The following is a 24,469-nucleotide window of genomic DNA, read 5'->3' as shown; positions in this document are numbered from 1 at the left end:
TTGATGGTTTAAATAACTACCTTGGAGACTCAGGAAAAGGGTTCTGCCAAGATGGTCTCTAAATATGGGGCCTACCTTTGGAGACTCACAAATTTTGAAAAATCAGTAAATGAGTTCTGCCTTGATGGTTTAAATAACTACCTTGAAGACTCAGGAAAAGGGTTCTGCCAAGATGGTTCTAAATATGGGGCCTACCTTGAGACTCACAAATTTTGAAAAAAATCAGTAAATGAGTTATCCTTAAGAGACTTTGTAAGTTGGTTTTACTTTGAATACTTGAAATGTGGGTTCTGGATTGATAACTCACAATGTGATACATATCTTGGAAACTCAACGGGAATGTGGTTATACCTTGAAGACTTGGAAAGTTGGGTTTATGTTGGACACTTGAAACTTTTTTGGGGGCTTTTATTTATTTATTTATTTATTTATTATTATTATTATTTTATTTATTTATATTTTGGAGACTTTTGGAGTTGCTATCACTCTTTGGGATCTAAACCTATCGATGTAGTTCTTTGTCGGATGGTGCTTGATGGGAGCAAGATCAAGAAAGTTCTGGGAAGAAAGTGCAGGCTTACTCCCCCTTTCTTTCATCAAACCTGAAAGCCTTAAAAGACAGAATTGGAAGAAGAAAAAAAAAACGTAAAAATATATATATATAGGTGGAAATCTCATTTTGAAAAAGACATTGTGTTGGGCGAGGATTGAGTTGGGGTTGAGATTTTGAATGTGAGGGTTGGTGTTGAGATTTTGAATGTGAGGGTTGGGACACACACACATACACATCAACAAACAAAAGTTAAGCCTTGACTATTCAGTTGAGGATTCTGTGTTTGGGGTTCACAGATCTAAGAACGTCCCCCTTGACACACATTATATACTGTTATACACCTCGGACTTGGCCCTCGAGTGTCCACAACGGTGTATAGTAGGAGGGAGTGAAGCGCCAACCTATTGCTCCCATTACACACACACACAAACAAAAGTTAAGCCTTGACTATTCAGTTGAGGATTCTGTGTTTGGGGTTCACAGATCTAAGAACGTCCCCTTGACACACATTATATACTTGTCCCTCTAGTGTCCACAAAGGTGTATTATCTGCTTAGTTTTGTCTTTTGTAATTCCTGTGAATAAAAATGAACCTAAAATCTCTTCCCTTCCAAATCATATATTTTATAAGTCCAAGGAACTGTATCTATTACATCAACAATTTTAAAAAGTTCTTTCGTCCATCGTTCAGTAAAACCTTTTCAAAATGAGATTTCCACCTATATATTCTTACGATATCACCAACTTTGAACTTAGGTTTTCTGACATTAATCTCTTTTTCATATTTTAATTTTGTAAATGTTTCTGATGGCTTCATATTCGTTGATGTGTGAATCGTGTCATTATACTTATCCACAATATCCTGAATAAAAGATGACCATTGTTGTGAACCGAGTTGTGTGAATTTTTTATATAGTCTCTCTTTTAAGGTACGATTAAAACGTTCAACAACAACTGCCTTCCCTTCATTAAAGGTACTGTATAATGTAATACTGTTATTTTTTAGAAAATTCATAAATGTCTTGTTATAAAACTCTCTACCCTCATCAGTCCACAATTTCTTAGGTTTTCTCTTACTTTTATTAAATATCTGTTGAAAAGCTAACATAAGAGTATTACCTGTTTTGTTTTTTAAAGGGACAACCCACGCATATCTACTCAAATCAATAACGGTTAAAGCATACTTGTACCCCTTATCATTATTGAGTTCAATCAAATCAGCAGACCAGATATAATCAACTTCCTTGGAATAAACTTTCCTTTTCTGAAACTTTGTGAATATTGGTTTATGTAATTCATCAGCTAATTGCTCTTCAGTCTTAATGGCATCATTAGAGCCTATAAGTTTTTTGAATTTCCAAGTCCAAGTTTCAATTTAGCACTAATCATCTTCTTCACGATGAACCTATCAACTTTTTCTCTCAAGGTTGGATTTTGTATCAGAGACAAATTATATAACATTTCTCTATCGGCTTCATGCTTTTCTTCCAACGTTGTGGTATTCCCATAATCAATATCGTGTCTCATGCACACTTCATCAACTCTATTGATTGGTTTACTCCAGGATTTAGGATTGTCTGCCTCATCTAATCTTTTATCTAAGTTTGTGCCTGGACCACAGAAAGAATAACCTGAAGATGTAATTCCCCTGGTATTCCCGTAGTCGTAAATTTACTTACTGATAAAAACTTTTGTATATCTCCTCCGAGTTTGTGTTTGGTCATAAATTGATTTTTTTTTTGTTCCACACACAAAACATATACGTTTTTGTATAACCCTGTTAATTTTACTTTTAATATATGAAATATTTTTAGTATTAGTTTTCTTTTTTACATTTGAGACAATAACTCATTTATTTATGAGAAAAATTTCTGCAGAGTGCAAAACCTTTTAGTTTCCAACATGCACATTTGAATCTTAATTTTTAAAACATAAAGAATCCTTAGAAATGCCTTCACTCTCTCCTCCATTTATTTAAGAAAAAACTTGAATTAAAATCTATATCTTGTCGATGCTAATAGTCTTGTCGAAAGTATTGCAAATAGACTTGTCAATTCTTTGTTTTCCTCCCTCGGTGGGTTGAGTTATTTTCTGTAATACCTCTATTCTTTTTGAATCTCACTGGTTTCCATATTTTGATATTTATTCATTCTCTCTCTATCCTCCCTCTCTCTCTTCTCCTTTTCCTCCTTCTCTCTCTCCTTCTCTCTCTCCTTCTCTCTCTTCTCCTTTTCCTCCTTCTCTTTCTTCTCCCTCTCTCTCTTCTCTCTTTCCTCCCTCTCTCTATTCTCTCTCTTCCTCCTTCTCTCTCTCTCCTCCTTCTCCTTTTCCTCCTCTTCCTCTCTTCTTCAACTCCTTCCTCATCCCTTACTATACTTGAATCGTTTACACCCCATAGAATATTATACATATATTCATCAGGATTTCTTGTTATTCCTGTATCCAAAATAATTTTTTTACAACAGGATACCAATAAAATTTCTTTGAATTTCTAAAAGAGCCTTACCTTTTCTTAACCTTATAATTTTTTCATTATTTAACATTCTAATTAAATCTAAAGTTGTTGGTTTATCAACATCAGCATAATGCCAATCTTTTATTGAAAATACCTCATTCTTATGTTGTAGAACATATTTATTAAAATACCGAATACCCTTTTCTTGAAGGTATGCTTGAACACAGAAATGATAATTTTCTTGAAGCCTTCTTGCTGTCATTTATGTATTAGAAATATATGTTAGAATAATATTATGGCACGAAACACCTCCCCATCTTCCCATAGTTAAATCATTTTGTATTTCCTTACTTATTATATATAATCCTGTTTTTTCTGTTTTCATGAGATAAACAAGGGCAAAACCATTATTATATTTACCCTTATTAAATTCTTTTATTTGTTGTTTACTAATCGTGGCTCCACAAAACTCATTCTCGATACCAAGTGGATAATATTCTTCCTTCACGAGACTGATTTAATTGTTCCAGGTCTTCGAGGTTAATTTTAAATGACCAATTATACCCTAAATCATTCATATCATACCCCCATTGTTCTATTCTCATACAAACGATACGCCTTCTTTATAAAAATTTATTTTAATTCGAACTGTGAATTCTGTATGACCTGAGATAATATCAACACTTCTGTATCTTTAGAATACACAGCTGCGTTTTATTTAAGTATATATATTGTGATAAATCGCTTAATCTCACCAAGTCATTCGTCAGTCGGGTCGGCTTGGATAATTTTTTAATTTATAAGCATTTTTCATGTTAATATTTTTGTTTATATTATATTTATGTCGCTTCAGCCTGTGCCTTTGTGTAATAATTTGATAAATCAATATCCAGTTCTTGAGATACACCAAAGATAGAACCATCTTTACCAACATAAGTCATTTATATTAGATTAAAAAATAATATCATAAAATTTTTTATTTTTGTTGAGTTGAAATAACACATATAGACATAATTGACCACAACACTTGGAATTTAATTCTTGGACTTGAAATGTTTGATAAACACCATTCTGTAAGAATTTTATGACTTCAACAGGTGGTGGAAGACCAAAACTATCAAAATAATATTTGTCTTGACTATTAAAAATACAAACCCAATGAGAACCGTTCCCATCATTATCTTCTAAGTTCATAATAATATTCTTTGTATGTTTCGACACATTTGTTAATTCATCTCTCATACAAATAACCACATTATGAATTTTTAATTTCTTACAATATTTGGCAAGTTGTAAATTTGATGTTGTATTCTTTCCAAATTCTTTCAACCACTCATCAATGCTCATTTATTTATTAGAAAGATATAATCCATTACCTCTTTTCGTTAATTTTACACCTGCTTGTGCTATAGAAGAAAGCACATCTCCAACTAACAATCTCGCTTTATCAGGCAGACCTTCAAGTTTTTCAGCAAAATCTACAATTACACCACTTCCACTAATTTGTTTCTCCAACTCTTTGTTATGTCTTTCCAATTCTTTTTGAGCCTGGAGTTGAGCCTTCCTTTCGTTGGCAGTTTTGACCGCTGTTGAAATACCACCCGTCAATGCTCCAACCGCACTTAAACCAGCAAATAAAGGAATTAGAAATGGGAGAAATCCTCCACTCGTCTCTTATTGAATATTTTTTCAACATTGGTTTTGTCATTTTAATTTTAAGTGAGCCAGTGTCATTCAAGATTTTAACCTGTTCTCTTGTGAGCAAAACATCAATTCTTACTGCTCCTTTTCTCTGAATTGTATTAACGTTAATCGTACAAGGCTTTTGATTTTGAACACAAGATGATAGTTTATGAAGATTGATTTGATTAACATATACCCCAGTTGGTACTTTGCCACTCATTTATTTAACAAAAAAAATTATGTGAGACTAATCATCACACCATTATCTGTATTAATCTGCAATTCTGTTTCTTCCAAAAGCAAACAATATGTATCAACTTCTTCACTCTCTCCTCTTTCAATGTATAGGGAAGTATCCACTGATTAGACTTTATAGTTTCTTTTTGAGCGCTCAGGTCAAACGTATAGATTGTATACAAACTTTTAAATGCTGTCATATCCAAAATAGGTTCTTTATTTCCATTACTTTCACACACCTTTTGGTAAGACTTGTATGCTTCAGCAAAATCATTTTTTTCCCAATTAATTTCCAATCTATCTCGTGGATAAAATGTTCCATCTAGAGAAACGCGAAGTTGTTTCACCTTAGCATTATCACTCAATGCATTATTCTTATCAGTCGCAGTATCACCATCTGGCTTTTTAAAAATCATCCACAGATATCGTGGCTTTCCTTCCAGAACACCCAAATTCCACGTGTAAGTAGTTTGATCGAGTTTAACGTGTTGACATCTTCTTTTGAGGTATGATACACTGAGTGGTCTCTTTGAGTTAAGTCTTCGATTCAACATCTCTTCTGTTTTAAGATTAGGAGTATATTCACTGATATACCAACTCATCTCCTCAATTACAAATTTATTCTGATCACCAAAAGCATTACCAACACCAAAAAGCAATCTATTTTCATTATCATTCCTTTGTAGTTGAAATCTAATTTTAAGACCATACAGAACTTTATCATAATCACAAAATCCAAATATACCTTTAAGAGGAACTGCCACAGTAAAACTATTTTCTGCTTTTGTATCATCATTATACATTCCTTTCCTTTGAATATATCCAGGGTCTGTGTTTGTTCCCTGACATATCAGGAATAAAACCTTCGACAGACCCTTTCCCCATTCTATCACTGAATGTATAGAGTGTAAATTTCATCATTTCAGATACAGCAGAGACATAATCAACCGCTTCAACTTCTTGTGTTCCAATATACAATCGCACACTATCAAACATTTTCCAGAAGAAATCATTTACAAGTGTAGCGTTTGTGTTATTCCCCAGCCTTAGTGAATTTAAATTTACACAACAAGAAACTTTGAGAGATTCAAATAGGTTTGTTGATTATTTATTTCAAAACTTTTTGTACCATTTGTATTCCAGTCTGTTCCAGTTATTGCATTTACCTTGAAGTAATCTTCTTTTTAGTGGAGTTTGAGATAATAATAGTATCATCCAAATCATAGATACTATCAATTGCTTCCATACTTGTATTTATTTAGGAAAAAGATGTTAAACTTTTGAAACCCTGATCCAAGTATTTGAATTATTTTCTGTCGTTTTTGGGGGACAACTGAGTTTTACCTTTCTTAATTTCTTTTTATTGCTTGTAATTTATGAGATTCTTTCTGAGCATCTTTATACTCTTTACAGCACCTGCTACATTTCCCACAGCAGAAGCAGTTGAACCAATTAGGTCTTTATGTTTAAGAATAGTTGAACCAATACCCATGAGAGTATCAATTATCCCATCTCCTCTAAATTGATGTCCAACACCCCTTTGTCTCTTAGGTTTATAGTATCCTCTACCAAGATACATACCTTCACCCTTGTAGTAATGGGGAAAGGAACATCCCATCCCCTGTAATTATTTTATATTTTCCCAACTCGTGCTTCCTCACAATAACCATCGTATTTATTTATTGAAAACTTTCATGTAGGTGAATTCTGATGGATATAACTTCTCCATTAAAAGAGATCACACGATTATCTTGGTCGTTTATCCTAAAATTTACTCTGTGTATGGTTTTTCCTGACACAGGTAGATAAACCAAATTTTTAGGCTCCATATTGAATTTATAACCAATTGGGGGTTGAGTATGCGCTGAATGAAAATATTGTATTTGTTTTTAATCCATCATTATAAGCACCATCAATCAAATCACAGTGAATTAACACCGAATTTATTCCTGAGGATATTTGAATGACATTATCACTGTAAAACGTCCCATTAGTTTCAATCTTTTTGAGGAGAAACCTAATAACTCTCTAAATGAATTATCAATTGTGAAATCAACCTTGTAGTTATTTTTAACTTTAATCGTTGATTTTGAAGTATGTTTTTGAATGTTTATAATAATATTTTTTGGTTCATCACCCTGTTCTTTCATAAGACGAGCAATTTCGGAAGATATTTGAGAAATCTCGTATGCTCCGGGTGAGACTGTTATCGCTTTGTATCCACTTCCCGGATTATAACTAAACTTGTCATTTTTCTCGGTTATATTAAATAAGGTATTATAAGTCTCCATGGACAATAAAGATGCCTCATATTCTTTTGTTGTGTCAAGTTGTAGTGGGTATGGGAATGAAGATGTGTGGTCGCTTGTTGTGAAATTAAAACTCAGGATTGTGCTTCTCATCTTATTTAATATGAGATAAAATGTCTTTATATTGATATTCTTAATTATTTTCATGTTCATCAACTGGTCTAAAATGGCTGATGCTTCATTAAAACAATTGTTATTTCCAGCCTTCTTACTGCCAAACAACAATAACAGTCTATTAACTAATTGCGATGGGTCATTTGGAAGAAAACTAATACCTGAACCAAGGATACTTAAAGCCTGAATAATGTGTTTCTCCTTCTCATTCTTCCTACTTTTACCAGAAAGAATAACCTTATAATTTAGAGTGTTCAGCAAATCAATATATACTCTATCATCATTATTTTCCATATCCAATGGTTTATCAATATACTTTGATTCATCCCTCACAGTTGAACCTTGCCTTCCATCTTTTGTGAGAAGAAACATTAATCTCGAGTTAGTTTAACAGGGGGTTGAGCAGAACTTAAGAACCTTAATTCATCATTAAATATCAATACCTTTTCTTGAACAAGAAGCAATATTGCTGGTTGTTCTGTTGGAATGAGTCCTGCTTTGGTTTTTGAATCCTGAATATTCATTGTTTTGAACAGCATTCACAATATAATCAGGGGTTGATTAATCTCTTCCAGTTGTTGAAATAAACCTTCATCATCATATTCTAATTCTCCTAAATGCTCTAATTCTTCCTCCGTCATTTGACTGAAATCTTTTAACATTTGAAGCTTTCTAGGAGTATATTCTACTGTGGGAACTGTGGAAACATCTTTCATTTTTTCTTGGGAAGTTTTTTAAAAGTGGTTTAAAAATTTCTCTTGTTTTTTTCAAATGCTTCTTCGCCCTGTTAGTTTCTGTCTGCGTTTCTTCTTTATGTCTTCCTGTTGTTTTACAACTTTTGAAACCAACTCTTGATGTTCCTTAAATCTTCTTGCTCTTCTTTTGTATCCATTTATTTATTGTAAAATATCATTTAATGAATTGTAAAGATCAACAGGGAAATTTTCCTTTCTTCATCATTCAAGTAGATGTGTTCAAATAAATCCTTTTCTTTAAATATTTCATCAAATTCTTTATTAACATTAATGCGAAGTTGTAATTTCTTCTTCACTAATCCTTGCATCTCTGCTTTTCATACGTTTGTGTTGAGTTTCTTCATCAACATCAAAACCGAATGATAAAATCTTTCACTCGCTTCAGATATTTAATAATTTGTCTCGTTCCTTCTGGATTAGTTTCTAATATCCCAACACCACCAGATTTTAGTTTCTTTAACTCACTCTTACAATGTGAATATTTTGTTGTACCAAGAGAAACCTCCTCAAATATTTGTCCTTCATTCCTCAATCGCATATGTTCCTCCACTGAAATATAGTGATAATCTTCACCTTTTACTTCTCCAGGTCTTATTGCTCTAGTTGTTGTTGATACAATGCGTATCACGGGGTGTTTTTTAAGTAAATTTACAATATTCTCATTTGTACTACACAAGAACCTTCATTTATGAAAGTTTTTTCCAGAAGCAGATTTACCCACAAGATTTATAATAATAGTTGTCATTTATATATGTAGTTGTTTATAAAACAAAAAATATATCCCTTAATATCTCATCTTGTTTCACAACAATATATTTATATTTTTCAGTCGTATGCTTCATATAATCCTCAAATTTCTTTTTACTACATAATGTAGAACAATTATCTCTCCAAAAATTATTGATATCTATTGAATTTAACTTGAATAAAATAAAAGTATTAGCATTGTTTCTGATGGAACGACGAGGAAGTTGAAAGTACGATTGACTAAGATAAATACAATTACAAGAAGAATGTCTCCCTCTTGTGTAGTAGCTGTCCATTACCGTTTGGTTTCTCTCATTAACACAATCATCAAAGATAACGAGGTTCTTTCTGGATTTATCCAAATCTTGGGGAGACGGTATATCATCCGTATTATCACTAAGAATACAAGTTATAAGATTTGATTTTTTTTTACATCTCTGTGTATCACAAAATAGTTGAATTATATCTTCAATGTTATAATCATTTAGGTTTTTTTGACGTTTAAATAAACCTATTATATCTTCTTTTTGAAGACCAGCATTAAAACCTTGTGAGAGTAGTTGATACTCTGGTTGAAAACTCGACTTTGTGAAAATTATTAAATTATCATAATCTAAAAAGTTGGGAGTGAGGAGCATTTTTAAAAGTAAGCAGGTTTTTCCACATCCACTTGAACCAACTATGAGACATCTTAATGAATTTGGGAGATTTTTATGGTTGTTAAATTTTATCTTATTTTCCCAAATAGGTAAAAATCATTCATTTATATATTTGAAAAACAGGTTATTTAATTTATTATTGGCTTTTTTAGAAACTCTATATTTTATCCTAAGTTCAGGTTTAATTTCAAGATAATCCATTATTTTATTTATACAATATCTTGTGTTGATATTTCCCTGAAAATTACATCCATGAATAATATACAACAACAATCCTTTGAACATTCCTCTTATATGCTCAGTTTCTTCCCTTGTAAGGAAAGGTGTGTTATCATCCCCATACTTTACATTCATTTCTCTAATCAATCTTGTAAAGTAATTCATTTTTGGTGTAAATCTAAAAGAATTATTTTCCTTTTTATATTTTTTTATTATCATTAATTAGAAGATAATCACAGAATATACATTGTTTATAGGCTTTTGACTCTGTGTTTAATCCCTGTCTTTCACACGCAGGACAATTCTCAAATTTGTCATATGGAGAATCAGGAAAGTCTAGCATATTTATAAAGTAAAAACTTTACTTAAACTGAAATTCATCTATACTTTCAGTTGTATATTACCATCGATATCAATATACTTTTTTTCATTATCAGATTCAACGACAACATTTTTTATATTAAAGGTAATTTTAAAATTATCGTTAACTACTATTGAATCCGAAATGTCATTTCACCTGATATATTAACATCCTTTATTTCATCAGGATTTACATCTTTAGGGTTGTTGAAAAAAATACAAATTTCTCCTTGCATATTACAGATGGTCTTATCTTTCTTTCTAAAGCTTCATCCATAAGGTTTTTGTTCTTTGATACTTTTTCTTGTTTCATTGCTTTTTCTAGTTTTGAATATATTACTAGAAGGAGAGGAGAAACTTTTGTTGGAGATACTTTAATTGATGTTCTACCAGGTATACTAAAAGCCCTTCCACTGAAGGAAATTGAAGAACTCATATTATTTACCATAATAGTTTTTATCCAATAGTTGTTATATTTATCTTTGTTCAATTTTACATCCTTGACATATTTCTCAGTATCTTTAACAGATGAAGAGATTGATTGAAACTTGTCTTTTGTGTCTTGAAACATTGTATTTATTAAGTGAAAAAGTTGGAGGATAAAATGTTTTTAAGCACAGATTCACCTATAAATTAAACGAAATTTTCATCAAGAAAATTTTAGTTTAAGCAAAGTTTTATTCTATAAATATGGTGAATACAACGTACTGCGATGTTTGTAATCACGAATATAAACATTATAGTAAACACCTCCGAACCAACAAACACACATTTAATCTATTTCATCAAATATCTCCTCTTGAGTTGGAAAGAAAACATTGTGATATCTGTTCAAAGGATGTTTTGAAGAGTAGCTATAATCAACATCTTCAATCACAAAAACACAAGAAAAATGAGTTTAAAGTAAAGGGAGACTATTATATTAAAAACACTGATGAGGCATTTAAAGGGCATATAAAAATAAGGATTTTTCAATTTGGAGAACCCAGTCCATCATCAATAGCTGAATCAATTGAAATAGTGAAACCCGATGTTGAAAAATTTATTAAAAAGACATTAAAAGAAATAAAAACTTTAAAGTTTTATATGGGAGTGAAAATGAATATGAAAAGACAAGATGAAGAACAAACTCCTTATATGAGAACAGATCTTCATTTTATAACATCATTTCAAGATTTTTGAATAGTGGGGTTTATGAAGAACTATCAAGACAAGAGGAGGATGTTGATAATACAGTGGTAGGAAGTGGATTCAATATTAAAAAATCATCTTAGATATACACATTCTAAAATCAAACCCTCTTAAAGCTTCTTCTTATATTGAATTACCAAAAGAAATAAAACTAAAGAAGGCAGTTGTTAATATTAAGAACAATGATAATAAATGTTTTCTCTGGTCTGTTCTTGCTCACTTACATCCACCAAAATGTAATTCAGAAAGAGTAAAACAATATATGAAATATGAGAATACCTTGGACATTAAAGATTTTAAATTCTCAATGCCATTAACAGATATTCCTAAATTTGAGAAAAAGAATAATCTTTCTATTAATGTATATGGATTAACGGATACAAACAAAGTTCAAATATTAAAAATTTCAAACAACTATAAAAATGAAGAAACACACATTGACCTTTTATATTTTAGTGTTGGAAAGAATTCACATTACACATACATCAATAATTTATCAAGATTAATCTCTTCTCAGGTATTCAGAACAGCAAACAAAATATATCCTTGTAAGCGTTTATGTCTTAATTCATTTCATACAAAAGAACGATTAGAACAACATTCAAAATATTGTAGTAATCATAAATCAGCTGTAATTACAATGCCTAAACCTGGTGAAAAGATTTATTTTGAAGATTATAATAAATCTATCATGCACCCATTTGTGATATACGCTGATTTTGAATGTATCCTTAAAAAGATAAATACTGCTTCTCCTAATCCAAAAGAACCATATACAAATAAATATCAAAAACATATTCCTTGTGGTTTTTGTTATTATATCAAATCATCTGTTGGAGAAAAGTATAACAAACTTGAACATTATCGTGGAAAAAATGCTTCACAAGAGTTTGTAAAACGATTAGAAAAGGATTGTATAAGACTCACTAAATTAATGAAAGAAACAAATGAACCGATGAAATTAACCAAAGAAGAAAAATTAGAATTTAGAATGAACAATATCTGTCATATTTGTGAGGGGGAAATTAAGGAGTTTAAAGTTAGAGACCATTGTCATCTTACTGGTAAATATAGAGGTCCCGCTCATTCCTGTTGTAATCTTAATTATAAATTACCTTCTTTTATTCCAGTCTTTCTTCACAACAGCGCCAACTATGATACACATCTATTTATAAATGAACTTTCAAAAACACCAGGGAATATTTCTGCTATAACAAACACAAGTCAAAAGTATATTTCATTTTCAAAAATGATATTCACAAAACCAATAACTCGTATTAGGTTTTTAGATTCTTACAAGTTTATGGGAACACCACTAGCCTACCTCGCATCAAATCTAAGCTCCACGGACTCTTTTCCAAATCTTAATTCATTCTTTCCAAAAGAGGAAATTCTCACTCAAGAGGAAATTCAGATTAAAGAGAGAATTCAAAGTAAAGAGGAAATTCTAACTGAAGATGAAATTCTAATTATAAAGAAAATTCGAACTAAAGAGGAAATTCAGATTAAAGATGAAATTCTGATTAAAGAAGGAATTCTTACGAGAGAGGAAATTCAAACAAGGAATGAAATTCAAAGTAAAGAGAAAATTCTTACAAGTAAGGGAATTTATCCTTATGATTATATGGATTCATTTATGAGATTTAAAGAAACACAACTTCCTTCAAAAGAAAGTTTCTATAATAACCTTTATGAAGAAGAGATAAGTGATAAGGAATATAAACACGCACAAGAAATATGGAAAATATTTAAGATAAAGAACCTTGGAGAATATCATGATTTATATCTAAAAACAGATGTTTTATTGTTAGCTGATGTGTTTGAGGCTTTTAGAACACTCTGTCATAATAAAAATTGTTATGGATTAGACCCTGCCCACTATTTCACAGCTCCTGGTTTAGCTTGGAGTGCAATGTTGAAAATGACAAAACAAGATATAGATTTAATCAGTGATGTTGATATGCTTTTGATGATTGAGAAGTCCAAGAGAGGTGGAATATCACAAGTATGTTCAAAAAGATATGCTAAAGCAAATAATAAATATCTTCCAAATTATAATAGTGAAAAAGATAGTAATTATTTGATGTATTTTGATGCTAATAATTTGTATGGATGGGCAATGTCTCAATTCTGCCTTATGGTAAATTAGAGTGGGTGGAAGAAAAGGATTATGAAAAGGCTTTGATGAATATTGTTATTTCTTCTCAAGAGGAATTGAATGATGAAGAAGAAGGTTATTATTTTGAAGTTGATTTGAGGTACCCGAGTGATCTTCATAATAAGCATAAAGATCTTCCTTTTGCATGTGAGAAAGAAACTCCAAAGAAAGAATGGTTAAGTGATTATCATAAAAGTTTTAATATTAAAGGTAAATCAACAGAAAAGTTATTAACAACATTCTATGATAAAGAGGGATATGTTTTGCATCAGAGAAGCTTAAAACAGTTTTTGAGAGAAGGATTGAGAGTAGCTAAAATTCATAGAGTTTTAAAATTTAAACAAAGTCCTTGGGTGAAAAAGTATATTCAATTCAATACAGATATGAGAGCAAATACAAAAGTAAAATTTGAAGGGGACTTTTATAAATTAATGAATAATGCTGTATTTGGAAAGACTATGGAAAATGTTAGAAACAGACAAAACATTAGATTCGCAACATCTTGGAAAGAAGCTTCGAGATTGATAAATAAACCAAGTTTTGAGAGAGAAGAGGTTTTTTCAGAGAACTTTTCTGCAATTCATATGAAAAAGGAAAGTATTGTAATGGATAAACCAATTTATATTGGAACAGCAGTTCTTGATTTATCAAAGATATTGATGTATGATTATTTGTATAATGACTTAAAGAAAGAGTATGGTGAAAATGTTTCATTGTTGTATATGGATACTGATAGTTTTATCTTAGATATAAAAACTGATGATGTTTATGAAGATATGAAGAAAAAATATTGGAGTATATGATACAAGTAATTTCAGCAAGAAGAGTGAGTTATTTTCCAAAAAGAATGAAAAGGTTATTGGTAAGTTTAAGGATGAGTTGGGTGGAAAAGTAATGAGTGAGTTTATTGGATTGAGAGCAAAGGCATATGCTTATAAGTATGGTGAACAGATTGATAAGAGGTTAAAGGGAATAAAGAAATATGTAATAAAGAAATCAATAACTTTTAGAAATTATTATAATTGTTTGATGAATAAGAAAGAAGAATATAGGAAAATGAATACAATAAGAAGTTATAAACATAACATATATAGTGAAGAAGTAAATAAAAAGGCATTAGGAGCCTTTGATGATAAGAGATTTATTTTAGATAATGGAATAGATTGTGTTCCATATGGATATTGTATGATAGAGTGTATAAAATAGATTATGTTTTAACGATGGGAAGATGGGTTAGGGTTTTTTAAGGGCTACCAAGCTGCTTTTTTCACAATATATAAATGGTTAAACCAAGTATTAATCAAACTAAAGAGTGGAGAAAATCTCAGTCTTGGTATATAAATGGAAAACATAATGAATGTGAAAAATATCAAATAAGTCTTATTGAAAAAATAACTAAAACAAAGGTAAATAAAACAAATAAGCGAATTAATTTAAAAACTAGTAAGTTAGAGGATGTAAAGAAAAAAATGAATATCCTTGAATGGACTGAAAACTTTGATGGTTATCAATTGAACAATGAAAAACAATTTACTATAATCTCAAAATGATATGTGGCTCAGGAGGTGGTCAAACAAGAGCATTAAGAGAAGTTTATCATTTCGTAATGGCACAAAAGGGGTATCTTAAAAAATATAAAGATTCAAATGTTTTGTTTGTCAATATTTTAGATGGGGATTATTGTGCAAAGAAAATTAAACTATTGAAGGAATTTGAGAATGAACAAATCTTTATAGGTTCAATGAGTGAGCTGTTCAACCCCCAGGTGTTCAATTCAATGAGGTTCAACCTCCAAGTTAAAAGGGGGGACAAATAAATATACCTTGGGATAAAAAGGGGATTTATTTTTAGGGAAAAAAAATATAAATCGCTGAAAATCCCCCATTCATTTACATGGGGAAAAGTGAGCCAGAATCAGTATTCTTACCCTACTAATGACCTTGCTGATGCTTGGAAGTAAGCTAATTGGTCTGTAGTTAAGGGGATCCATTTTTGTACCTTTATTATGTAATGCTGTGATATTGTCTGATTTCCAAGCAGATGGAAGATTATGTATGGTAAATGTCAGGGTGAAAAGGGCAGAGAGAGGATGTGCAAGAGCAGCAGAGCAGGTTTTTAGGACATGTGAGCTGATGCCGTCCGGTGCAGTTGCAGAATCAGAGTTGAGGGTTGCCAGAAACTTTTCCACCTTCTCAGGTGCAAAGGACAGAATTCAGGATCAGTTGGGTATGACTGGGAATGGTGGATACAGAGACAGAGGTTAGGGACAGAAGATTTTGAAACAAACACAGAATTGAGAAATGGAGTTTTTGATATGCAGTGCAAGTCCGTCGCCACGATGGGGTCCAGGTCAATAAAACCAAAGAAGACAATAGCCAGCATGAGACACTAATTAGTCAGTGACAGAAGGACAGTGACAGTCAGAGGAAGGATTTAGTTAAGCAGATGATGTCTGGTTTATCGGCAGCGGCCTGGATTGAGAGATCTGTCAGGTTGGAACGGAGGTCCCGGATGTTTGAGGTCCACAATGTTAAAGATGGGGAGAAGGGGGATCTGCTGATAGGACATAGAGATGTAGAAAGGAACAAGCAGAGGGTGCAGGGTGGGTGGGTGGTGGTGAGAATATTTTGGTTGAAGGCAAAGAAGAAAAAAAAAAATCAATAAAGACAGTGCACCAGAAAAAAACTTAACACCTCTTTTGCAGAAAGATAAGTCTTTTAGAGAAATGTAGTTAATGTCAAATACAACAAAGACATGGTGGGTATCTGACTTGAGCAAGTCAATGACACCCACAAGTGAAGCACACATTATATTTTTAAGATTACCAAACACATGAAACACAAGCATTTCCTTCAGTGCACTGTTAAATTTTGAAACACACTGTACCAACGATCGTGTTACAATACTGGTTGGTGAAAGCATCAAATCCTGACTTTTATGGTCTTCCGTTGAGCAAACAATTTGCCACCAAGTTGGCGGTTGTAGCGGGAAAAGTTTCAGCTGTATTCACTTTAACCTCGTTATTTAAAAAAAATAATAATAATAAATTTTAAAAATCCATCCCACCTTCTACAGAAACATTACTGGTTGTACGAAACACGTGAAACATCACCACTCAGTGAAATGTCAATGTAAAATACATTCTGTAAGATGTTACAGGTTTTGAATACCTGCCTCTCCCCTCACATCCTTCCTCCGCAGACGACTGCTTCTTCATTATTATTCCCACTTCCCTTTGTGTCCATATTTTCTTCTTCCCCCCCCCCACCCCCAGGCTAACTCCTCTCCCACATTTCCCTTTCTACCCACCTTTTCTCATCCTTATCTCTGTCTCTCATATGGATGATCCAACATGAGAATCATTAATGACATGATTACATTTCACGATTTTTTTTTTTTTGTATACCTTGTCGAGGCTCGTATGAGAGCTAACACACAACTCACAGCAAGGGGGCACGAGACAAGAGGGGCGGGAGTGGAAGGGACAAAACAGTGGGGAACAGACACATTAGGTGAACTGTGGAAGGGAGAGGGATGAGGATGGGACGGGGAACATGGCGAAGAGAAGATGGACATTACAGGGACTTTCAGGAAGGAAAGCAGGGGAATTGAAGGAAGTGGGCTAAGGTGGATTATCGGGGGTAGAAAAGATCGAGGATTTGGATGGGGGATTTATCGCAAGGAAGCGCTTTGTGGAAAAATAAAAATAAAACCATGCAGCAAACAAAGTTGTTACCAATATGTAAATGTAGGCTGGCAGGATGACCTCGAGGTACGGACACTCACTTCCAAGTCGTCCAGCCTGGATTGGAATCCTGACCCAGCTATGAACTGTCATCCAGGTGTTTCACAGGCAGGGGGAGTAATCAGTGGGTGTGCCATCCCTAGGAATGACGTTAAACGGGCGTCCCGTCTGCCAGAATTACTTGGTGGACGTTAAAGATCCCACAGTGCCCTTTGCGAAGAGTCGGAGAGCTATTGCCGGCACCCTGAACAAATTGCAAAATCCTGCCCGAACTACTGCTGGGAAGGCGACGGCAAACCACCCCGTTTAACCCTTGCGAAGAAACTGCTTCAGCAGCACAGACACTGTGCAACAGAGTTCAGTACATCAGAATCAGAATGTGGAGCATGTAATGTATTTGAATTTTTGTATTTCTGCCCATCCTTACATATATGCAAGCGTCACATACATGTGTACTGTGTAGCACATGTACATATGCACTCACACTTCCAGGTGCTCTGCATCTCCCAGTGTGTACCTGCGCTTGTGACAATAACTCAAACGTGAGGCACGTACATACATGTCCCACATTTTTAAGCTTGTTGATCAAGTAGGCTTTGTCTCCCACTCTTTTTTAAACATGTTTTCTGTATCTCCTACTCTACCTTGGTTGGTGAAGTCATTATCCACAAATGTTTTGAAAAAAATGTGGGGGGGGGATATTGTAATGGGCTATGTCTGTCCGTCTGTCCATCTGTCATGCTATGTCCTCCTAAACAGTTGGGCAAAAATTCAAACTTGGTAGTTATGATCACCACATAGAAACAAGGTACAAGAGCAGTGTCATTTTTGTCCCCACCCCCCAGGGCAGCGTCAAAAGGTCAAAAACCGAAAAATACAATCGCCGGCAGATATTTCAACGAAACTTTGGATATGCACTCAACATTTGGAGACACATGAAATATGTAACGATTTCATGCATTTGACCCCCCCGGTTCATTCCCCAGGGATGGGGACTTCGGGTCACATGGGTCAAAAGAAGGAAAGAAAAGCAAAATTTCATACCGGCGATTGGGTTATTCCCGGTGGAACATTTTTCCACCTTTCGACTTTGCTTTAGATGGGAAGCGTGGGGATTTGCGACGGCGCACGATCGACTTCGCTCGAGTTCGATTTGCATCAAGTTCACCGAAATTATATATTCTTCTTTTGTGAGTATTTTTGGGAAAACTTTCTTGTTTTTAATCAAATCGCGTAATAGAATATAATGTGCTTCATCGATGGCTGGTAAGACAGATTTGTTACCAAAGCAACCGTCAGTGCAAAGACAGCATTATCTACATCCGACCACAGAGTTTGTATCCAACGCAACTGACCAAAACAAGACGTGCAGGACTGTACATCGCAGATAATGCAATGATTAGTTGCCTGTTGTGTGGGCGGGCAGTGTGGACCCATGTCAAAGTGCCAATGCATGGACCAACCAACAAATAAGCCCGATCAAAATGGCAGGATTCATGAAAGTCTAACCGTGTGTACATTACAGCGGCAGGTTCATTCGACCGAAGATCAAAACATTGCTTCAGGACTGAGCTTCACCGTACAGTAAATCGTTGTTTTTGCGACAACACGTATTCTGGTCACGTCGCTTTGGCAAAGCCGATGGCGTAGGAGAGAGGAAACCACAACATTCGGATCGTGATGGATGTGCCACTGTAAACTTGGAATAAAACTTCACAACAAAAGTGCATGAAAACCCCAGAAGGTAATATCCTGGAAATAAGAATTTACAAGTCCAAGTTTATGAAACAGCTTGGAATCTAAATAAGAATTAGAATGCCAGTCTCTTCCAGCGATCAATACGATTAAAAGCCGCCCTTCACCCAACTATACCATCCCATTATCCTATCCCTCTCCCACACCCTTGGGGCATTGCCCACATGCCAGTCACAAGCACGATCGAGTATTTATAGCTCCATAAACCACGTCTCAACGATCCTCATGTTGGAGTATCCGGAAAAAAAAACATGGGCATTGATGAATGGGAATATATTATTTATTAAATACAAGGGGGAGGGGGGAGGGATTCAGACAACAAAAAAGGTCGTTTGGCCCAAGGGCTTGTGTATCGCGCACATTTATTTAATTTGTAGGCAGGATTAGCTTGGCCTTGAACCAAACCAAAAGCACACTCTTAAACACAGTTATACCATGGAGGACTTCGCAAGCACCGGTATACACTGGACACCAGGTGGTAGAGTACCTGGAAGTGTTCCGAAGGTAGAATGAGAAAACATCACAAGTTGGTGCTCGAAACGCAAACCCAAAAAAAGAAAACTTGGTGGACACTTTGTGCCTTTCGAGGGCCGAGTTCCGCTTTTAACACCAGTCTTAGGAGATAGAGAGATAGAGAGATAGAGAGATAGAGAGACGCCCAGCTTTCTGGCCTTGCAATGTCATGTGCATTATGCTCAGTTGGCACTGCACCGGAGCAGAACTTTTTACTGGAAAACGACTTTTTGATGGGAATGAAAGGCAAAACGAGACGACAATGCACAACCAAAGATCAGCATCACGCACATTCAAAGCTAAATGAACATGAACAATTCAGTGGGAATATGAACAATGTGCACAAACATTGAAAGTTTAATCACGTGCTGTGCACACACCCACCGAGGCTGCCCTGGCAAATGTCCGTCCTGGTCGCTCCTCCAATAATGAACTGTGGCTGTGGGAAGATATCCTGGGAGAAAGAAACAGCGGATTAGGATCTTCAAACACAAGAGCCAATAGTGGCCCGAAACAACACCCCTCAAGGAGGCCTCGATTTCAAGCCATCAATCACATCTGCTACAACTGGCCTGATCAGTTCAGAAGCCAAATATGCCATGACAGATTCACAATCACAGGTGATAAATGGCAAGACCAAGACAGCCCGGTGGAGGGAGACTAAAACGAAGAGGGAAAAGGGGGAGCAGAGAGACAAATCATTCATGGGAAAACAGGTTAAGAGATCTTGCCAATTATCACCTGTGATTGTGAAACTGCTACAGCATATTTGGCTAGCTTCTGAACCGACCTGGCTGCCTCTCGTAAGGGTACCAGGATGGACACCAACGTGGATTTTGGGGGAGGACGACACCAACGTGGATTTTGGGGGACGGATGACACCAACGTGGATTTTGGGGGACGACGACACCAACGTGGATTTTGGGGGATGGACGACACCAACGTGGATTATGGGGGACGGACGACACCAACGTGGATTATGGGGGACGGAAGACACCAACGTGGATTATGGGGGACGGACGACACCAACGTGGATTTTGGGGGACGGACGACACCAACGTGGATTATGGGGGACGGACGACACCAACGTGGATTATGGGGGACGGACGACACCAACGTGGATTATGGGGGACGGACGACACCAACGTGGATTTTGGGGGACGGATGACACCAACGTGGATTTTGGGGGACGACGACACCAACGTGGATTTTGGGGGATGGACGACACCAACGTGGATTATGGGGGACGGACGACACCAACGTGGATTATGGGGGACGGACGACACCAACGTGGATTATGGGGGACGGACGACACCAACGTGGATTTTGGGGGATGGACGACACCAACGTGGATTTTGGGGGATGGACGACACCAACGTGGATTTTGGGGGATGGACGACACCAACGTGGATTTTGGGGGACGGACGACACCAACGTGGATTTTGGGGGAAGGACACCAACGTGGATTTTGGGGGAGGACGACACCAATGTGGATTTTGGGGGACGGACGACACCAACGTGGATTTTGGGGGACGGATGACACCAACGTGGATTTTGGGGGAGGACGACACCAACGTGGATTTTAGGGGAGGACGACACCAACGTGGATTTTGGGGGACGGACGACACCAACGTGGATTTTGGGGGACGGACGAAACCAACGTAGATTTTGGGGGACGGATGACAACAACGTGTATTTTGGGGGACGGACGACACCAATGTGGATTTTGGGGGACGGACGACACTAACGTGGATTTTGGGGGAAGGACGACACCAACGTTGATTTTGGGGGAAGGACGACACCAACGTTGATTTTGGGGGAAGGACGACACCAACGTTGATTTTGGGGGAAGGACGACACCAATGTGGATTTTGGGGGAAGGACGACACCAACGTGGATTTTGGGGGAAGGACGACACCAACGTGGATTTTGGGGGACGGACGACACCAACGTGGATTTTGGGGGAAGGACACCAACGTGGATTTTGGGGGAAGGACACCAACGTGGATTTTGGGGGAAGGACGACACTAACGTGGATTTTGGGGGAAGGACGACACTAACGTGGATTTTGGGGGACGGACGACACCAACGTGGATTTTGGGGGAAGGACACCAACGTGGATTTTGGGGGAAGGACGACACTAACGTGGATTTTGGGGGAAGGACACCAACGTGGATTTTGGGGGAAGGACGACACTAACGTGGATTTTGGGGGACGGACGACACCAACGTGGATTTTGGGGGAAGGACACCAACGTGGATTTTGGGGGAAGGACGACACCAACGTGGATTTTGGGGGACGGACGACACCAACGTGGATTTTGGGGGAAGGACACCAACGTGGATTTTGGGGGAAGGACGACACTAACGTGGATTTTGGGGGAAGGACACCAACGTGGATTTTGGGGGAAGGACACCAACGTGGATTTTGGGGGAAGGACGACACTAACGTGGATTTTGGGGGAAGGACGACACTAACGTGGATTTTGGGGGAAGGACGACACTAACGTGGATTTTGGGGGACGGACGACACCAACGTGGATTTTGGGGGAAGGACGACACTAACGTGGATTTTGGGGGATGGGGTAACGACATAAAACACTTCCCTCCACCCACGAAGGAATGGAGTCGGGGACCATTTATTACCTTTCACAAAGCTAAAAGAAAGTTTCGGCCTTGCGGTGCAATAAAAATAAAACATTCTAACCTTTTTTAATAAGTTTTCAAAAACTTTTCCCGGCACTCACGAATGACCCTCCTGAAATGTTGACGATCTCTTCGGCCATCTCTGAGCAAATCGAACATCTTCGGCAATCTCCCATACATACAAACATCTCTTATAGTATAGATAATAACAATAACAATCATAATAATCATACGTTTCCTGAAAAATAACTTCAAAGCAGGAGGAGGAGGTCATTGGACTCATCAGAGGCTGCACCCAAGTTGCCGACCGATGGTTGTGTCCGTGCTCCGTCCTTTTAAATAATGAGCGTCAAAAGCAACGAAGGAGACCCCAAACATTGTCACCGCGAACTATCGCCAAGAATAACAAAACTTCAAGCGCCACCAAATCGAGAATGTGGAGGGAGAGGGAGACGGAGAGGGGAGGGGAGAGAGGGGAGGGGGGGAGGGGAGAGAGGGGAGGGGGAGGGGAGAGAGGGGAGGGGAGAGAGGGGAGGGAGACGGAGAGGGGAGGGAGAGAGGGGAGGGGAGAAAGGGGAGGGGGAGGGGAGAGAGGGGAGGGGGAGGGGAGAGAGGGGAGTGGGGAGGGGAGAGAGGGGAGGGGGAGGGGAGAGAGGGGAGGAGGGGATAGAGGGGAGGGGAGAGAGGGGAGGGGAGGGGATAGAGGGGAGGGGGAGGGGATAGAGGGGAGGGGGAGGGGAGAGAGGAGGGGGAGAGAGGGGAGGGAGAGAGGGGAGGGAGAGAGGGGGAGGGAGAGAGGGGAGGGAGAGAGGGGAGGGAGAGAGGGGAGGGAGAGAGGGAGGGAGAGAGGGGAGGGAGAGAGGGAGGGAGAGGGGAGGGAGAGAGGGAGGGAGAGGGAGAGAGGGGAAGGAGAGGGAGAGGAGGGAAGGAGGGAGAGGGGGAGGGGAGAGGGAGAGGGGAGGGGAGAGAGGGGAGGGGGAGGGGAGAGAGGGGAGGGGAGGGGAGAGAGGGGAGGGGAGGGGAGAGAGGGGAGGGAGAGAGGGGAGGGAGAGAGGGAGGGAGAGAGGGGGAGGGAGAGAGGGGGAGGGAGAGAGGGGGAGGGAGAGAGAGAGAGGGGAGGGAGAGGGAGAGAGGGGAAGGAGAGGGGGGAAGGAGAGGGAGAGGGGGAGGGGGAGAGGGAGAGGGACGTTAAGTGAAGACGGTGCACACGATGGGAGAGGAGAGGGGAGACTCCAAGGGTAGGTAATAACACATCGAGGTGAGCGCACCTTGGGTCTCGCCCACTGAACACCCCGCGTTTTGGAGGAGTTCGGTCCTAACTCCTTGAAGCCAAGCGAGGAGGGGACGGCCGGAAAGTGATCATCTTCGAAGAGCGAGCCGTTCCTCAAACACTCTTCTCTGAGTTTTTGGAAGTCCTGGCCGCGATAACTCATGGGATTGCCACAGGTACGACCCACACCCGCATTGCGTTGTTGTTGTCGTTGGATCCTCGCTGTTACACCGACTGAACTCATGGCGCGATCTCTTGAAACAAAGTTCGAGAAAAGAGACGGACAACGCCGGAGAAGGGACAAGAATATTAGCTGTGCCGGACGAACACGATCAATCGTAATTCCGCAACCGCACGTTGTGACGCTCCTCCCATACAGATCTACGCTCCTCCCATACAGATCTACGCTCCTCCCATACAGATCTACGCTCCTCCCATACAGATCTACGCTCCTCCCATACAGATCTACGCTCCTCCCATACAGATCTACGCTCCTCCCATACAGATCTACGCTCCTCCCATGCAGGTCAACGCTCCTCCCATACAGGTCTACGCTCCTCCCATGCAGATCTACGCTCCTCCCATGCAGATCTACGCTCCTCCCATGCAGGTCTACGCTCCTCCCATGCAGATCTACGCTCCTCCCATGCAGATCTACGATCCTCCCATGCAGATCTACGCTCCTCCCATGCAGATCTACGCTCCTCCCATGCAGAGTCTCTTGTGCAGGAACGACGCCCCGCCCATACGAACTTAAGCTCCACCCTAACATGCTGCGACACTTTTTGGTTCACGAAAAAATACTTTCACGAATAAATTAAGTGACTACTATTGGGAAGTCGATCCAGTCGAAAATGTATTTTTTTTTTAATTCTGAAATTTGTTCTACCTTTATTATCAGTTTTTCCGTCGATATGTTTGTCTGTCTGTCTGTGTCTGTTCGGTCCAGTGCTCCATTAATACAATGGCGATTTCGATGAAACTTGGTGGGTAGGTTCATACCGTGACCGAGTTATGTGCAAATGAGAACCGTTGCTATGGACACCACCGTTGCCTAGCAACGGGACTTTGAAATTTTTGAAAAATCATAAAAAATTTATT

The 24,469-nt window shown here is 37.7% G+C and overlaps 1 protein-coding gene and 1 long non-coding RNA gene across 3 annotated transcripts in view; one reads left to right on the top strand and one right to left on the bottom strand.

The window, feature by feature from the left end:
* The window catches only part of LOC147011729 (calpain-1 catalytic subunit-like), an 84,973-nt gene extending 61,223 nt beyond the window's left edge, over positions 1–23,750 (bottom strand). The window contains exons 1-2 of one of the 2 annotated variants that reach the window (XM_085857447.1): positions 23,367–23,750; positions 19,838–19,907 (exon numbers count right to left, since the gene is read on the bottom strand). In XM_085857447.1, the coding sequence (XP_085713573.1) occupies positions 19,838–19,907; positions 23,367–23,612 (316 nt within the window). In that variant the 5' untranslated portion in view covers positions 23,613–23,750. The remainder of the gene's footprint in view (positions 1–19,837; positions 19,908–23,366) is intronic. The other variant, XM_085857446.1, reaches the window with a different exon arrangement.
* The window catches only part of LOC147011728 (uncharacterized), a 24,073-nt gene continuing 17,032 nt past the window's right edge, over positions 17,429–24,469 (top strand). Inside the window, exon 1 of the long non-coding RNA XR_015051770.1 lies at positions 17,429–17,573. This is a non-coding gene — a long non-coding RNA (uncharacterized LOC147011728). The remainder of the gene's footprint in view (positions 17,574–24,469) is intronic.

This window comes from Eptatretus burgeri, chromosome 15 (genome assembly GCF_056783735.1).
Source record: "Eptatretus burgeri isolate ZD-2024b chromosome 15, Ebu_testis_v1, whole genome shotgun sequence".
In the NCBI taxonomy this organism is placed as follows: Eukaryota; Metazoa; Chordata; class Myxini; order Myxiniformes; family Myxinidae; genus Eptatretus; species Eptatretus burgeri.
This window is presented reverse-complemented; position numbering and strand designations above follow the sequence as displayed.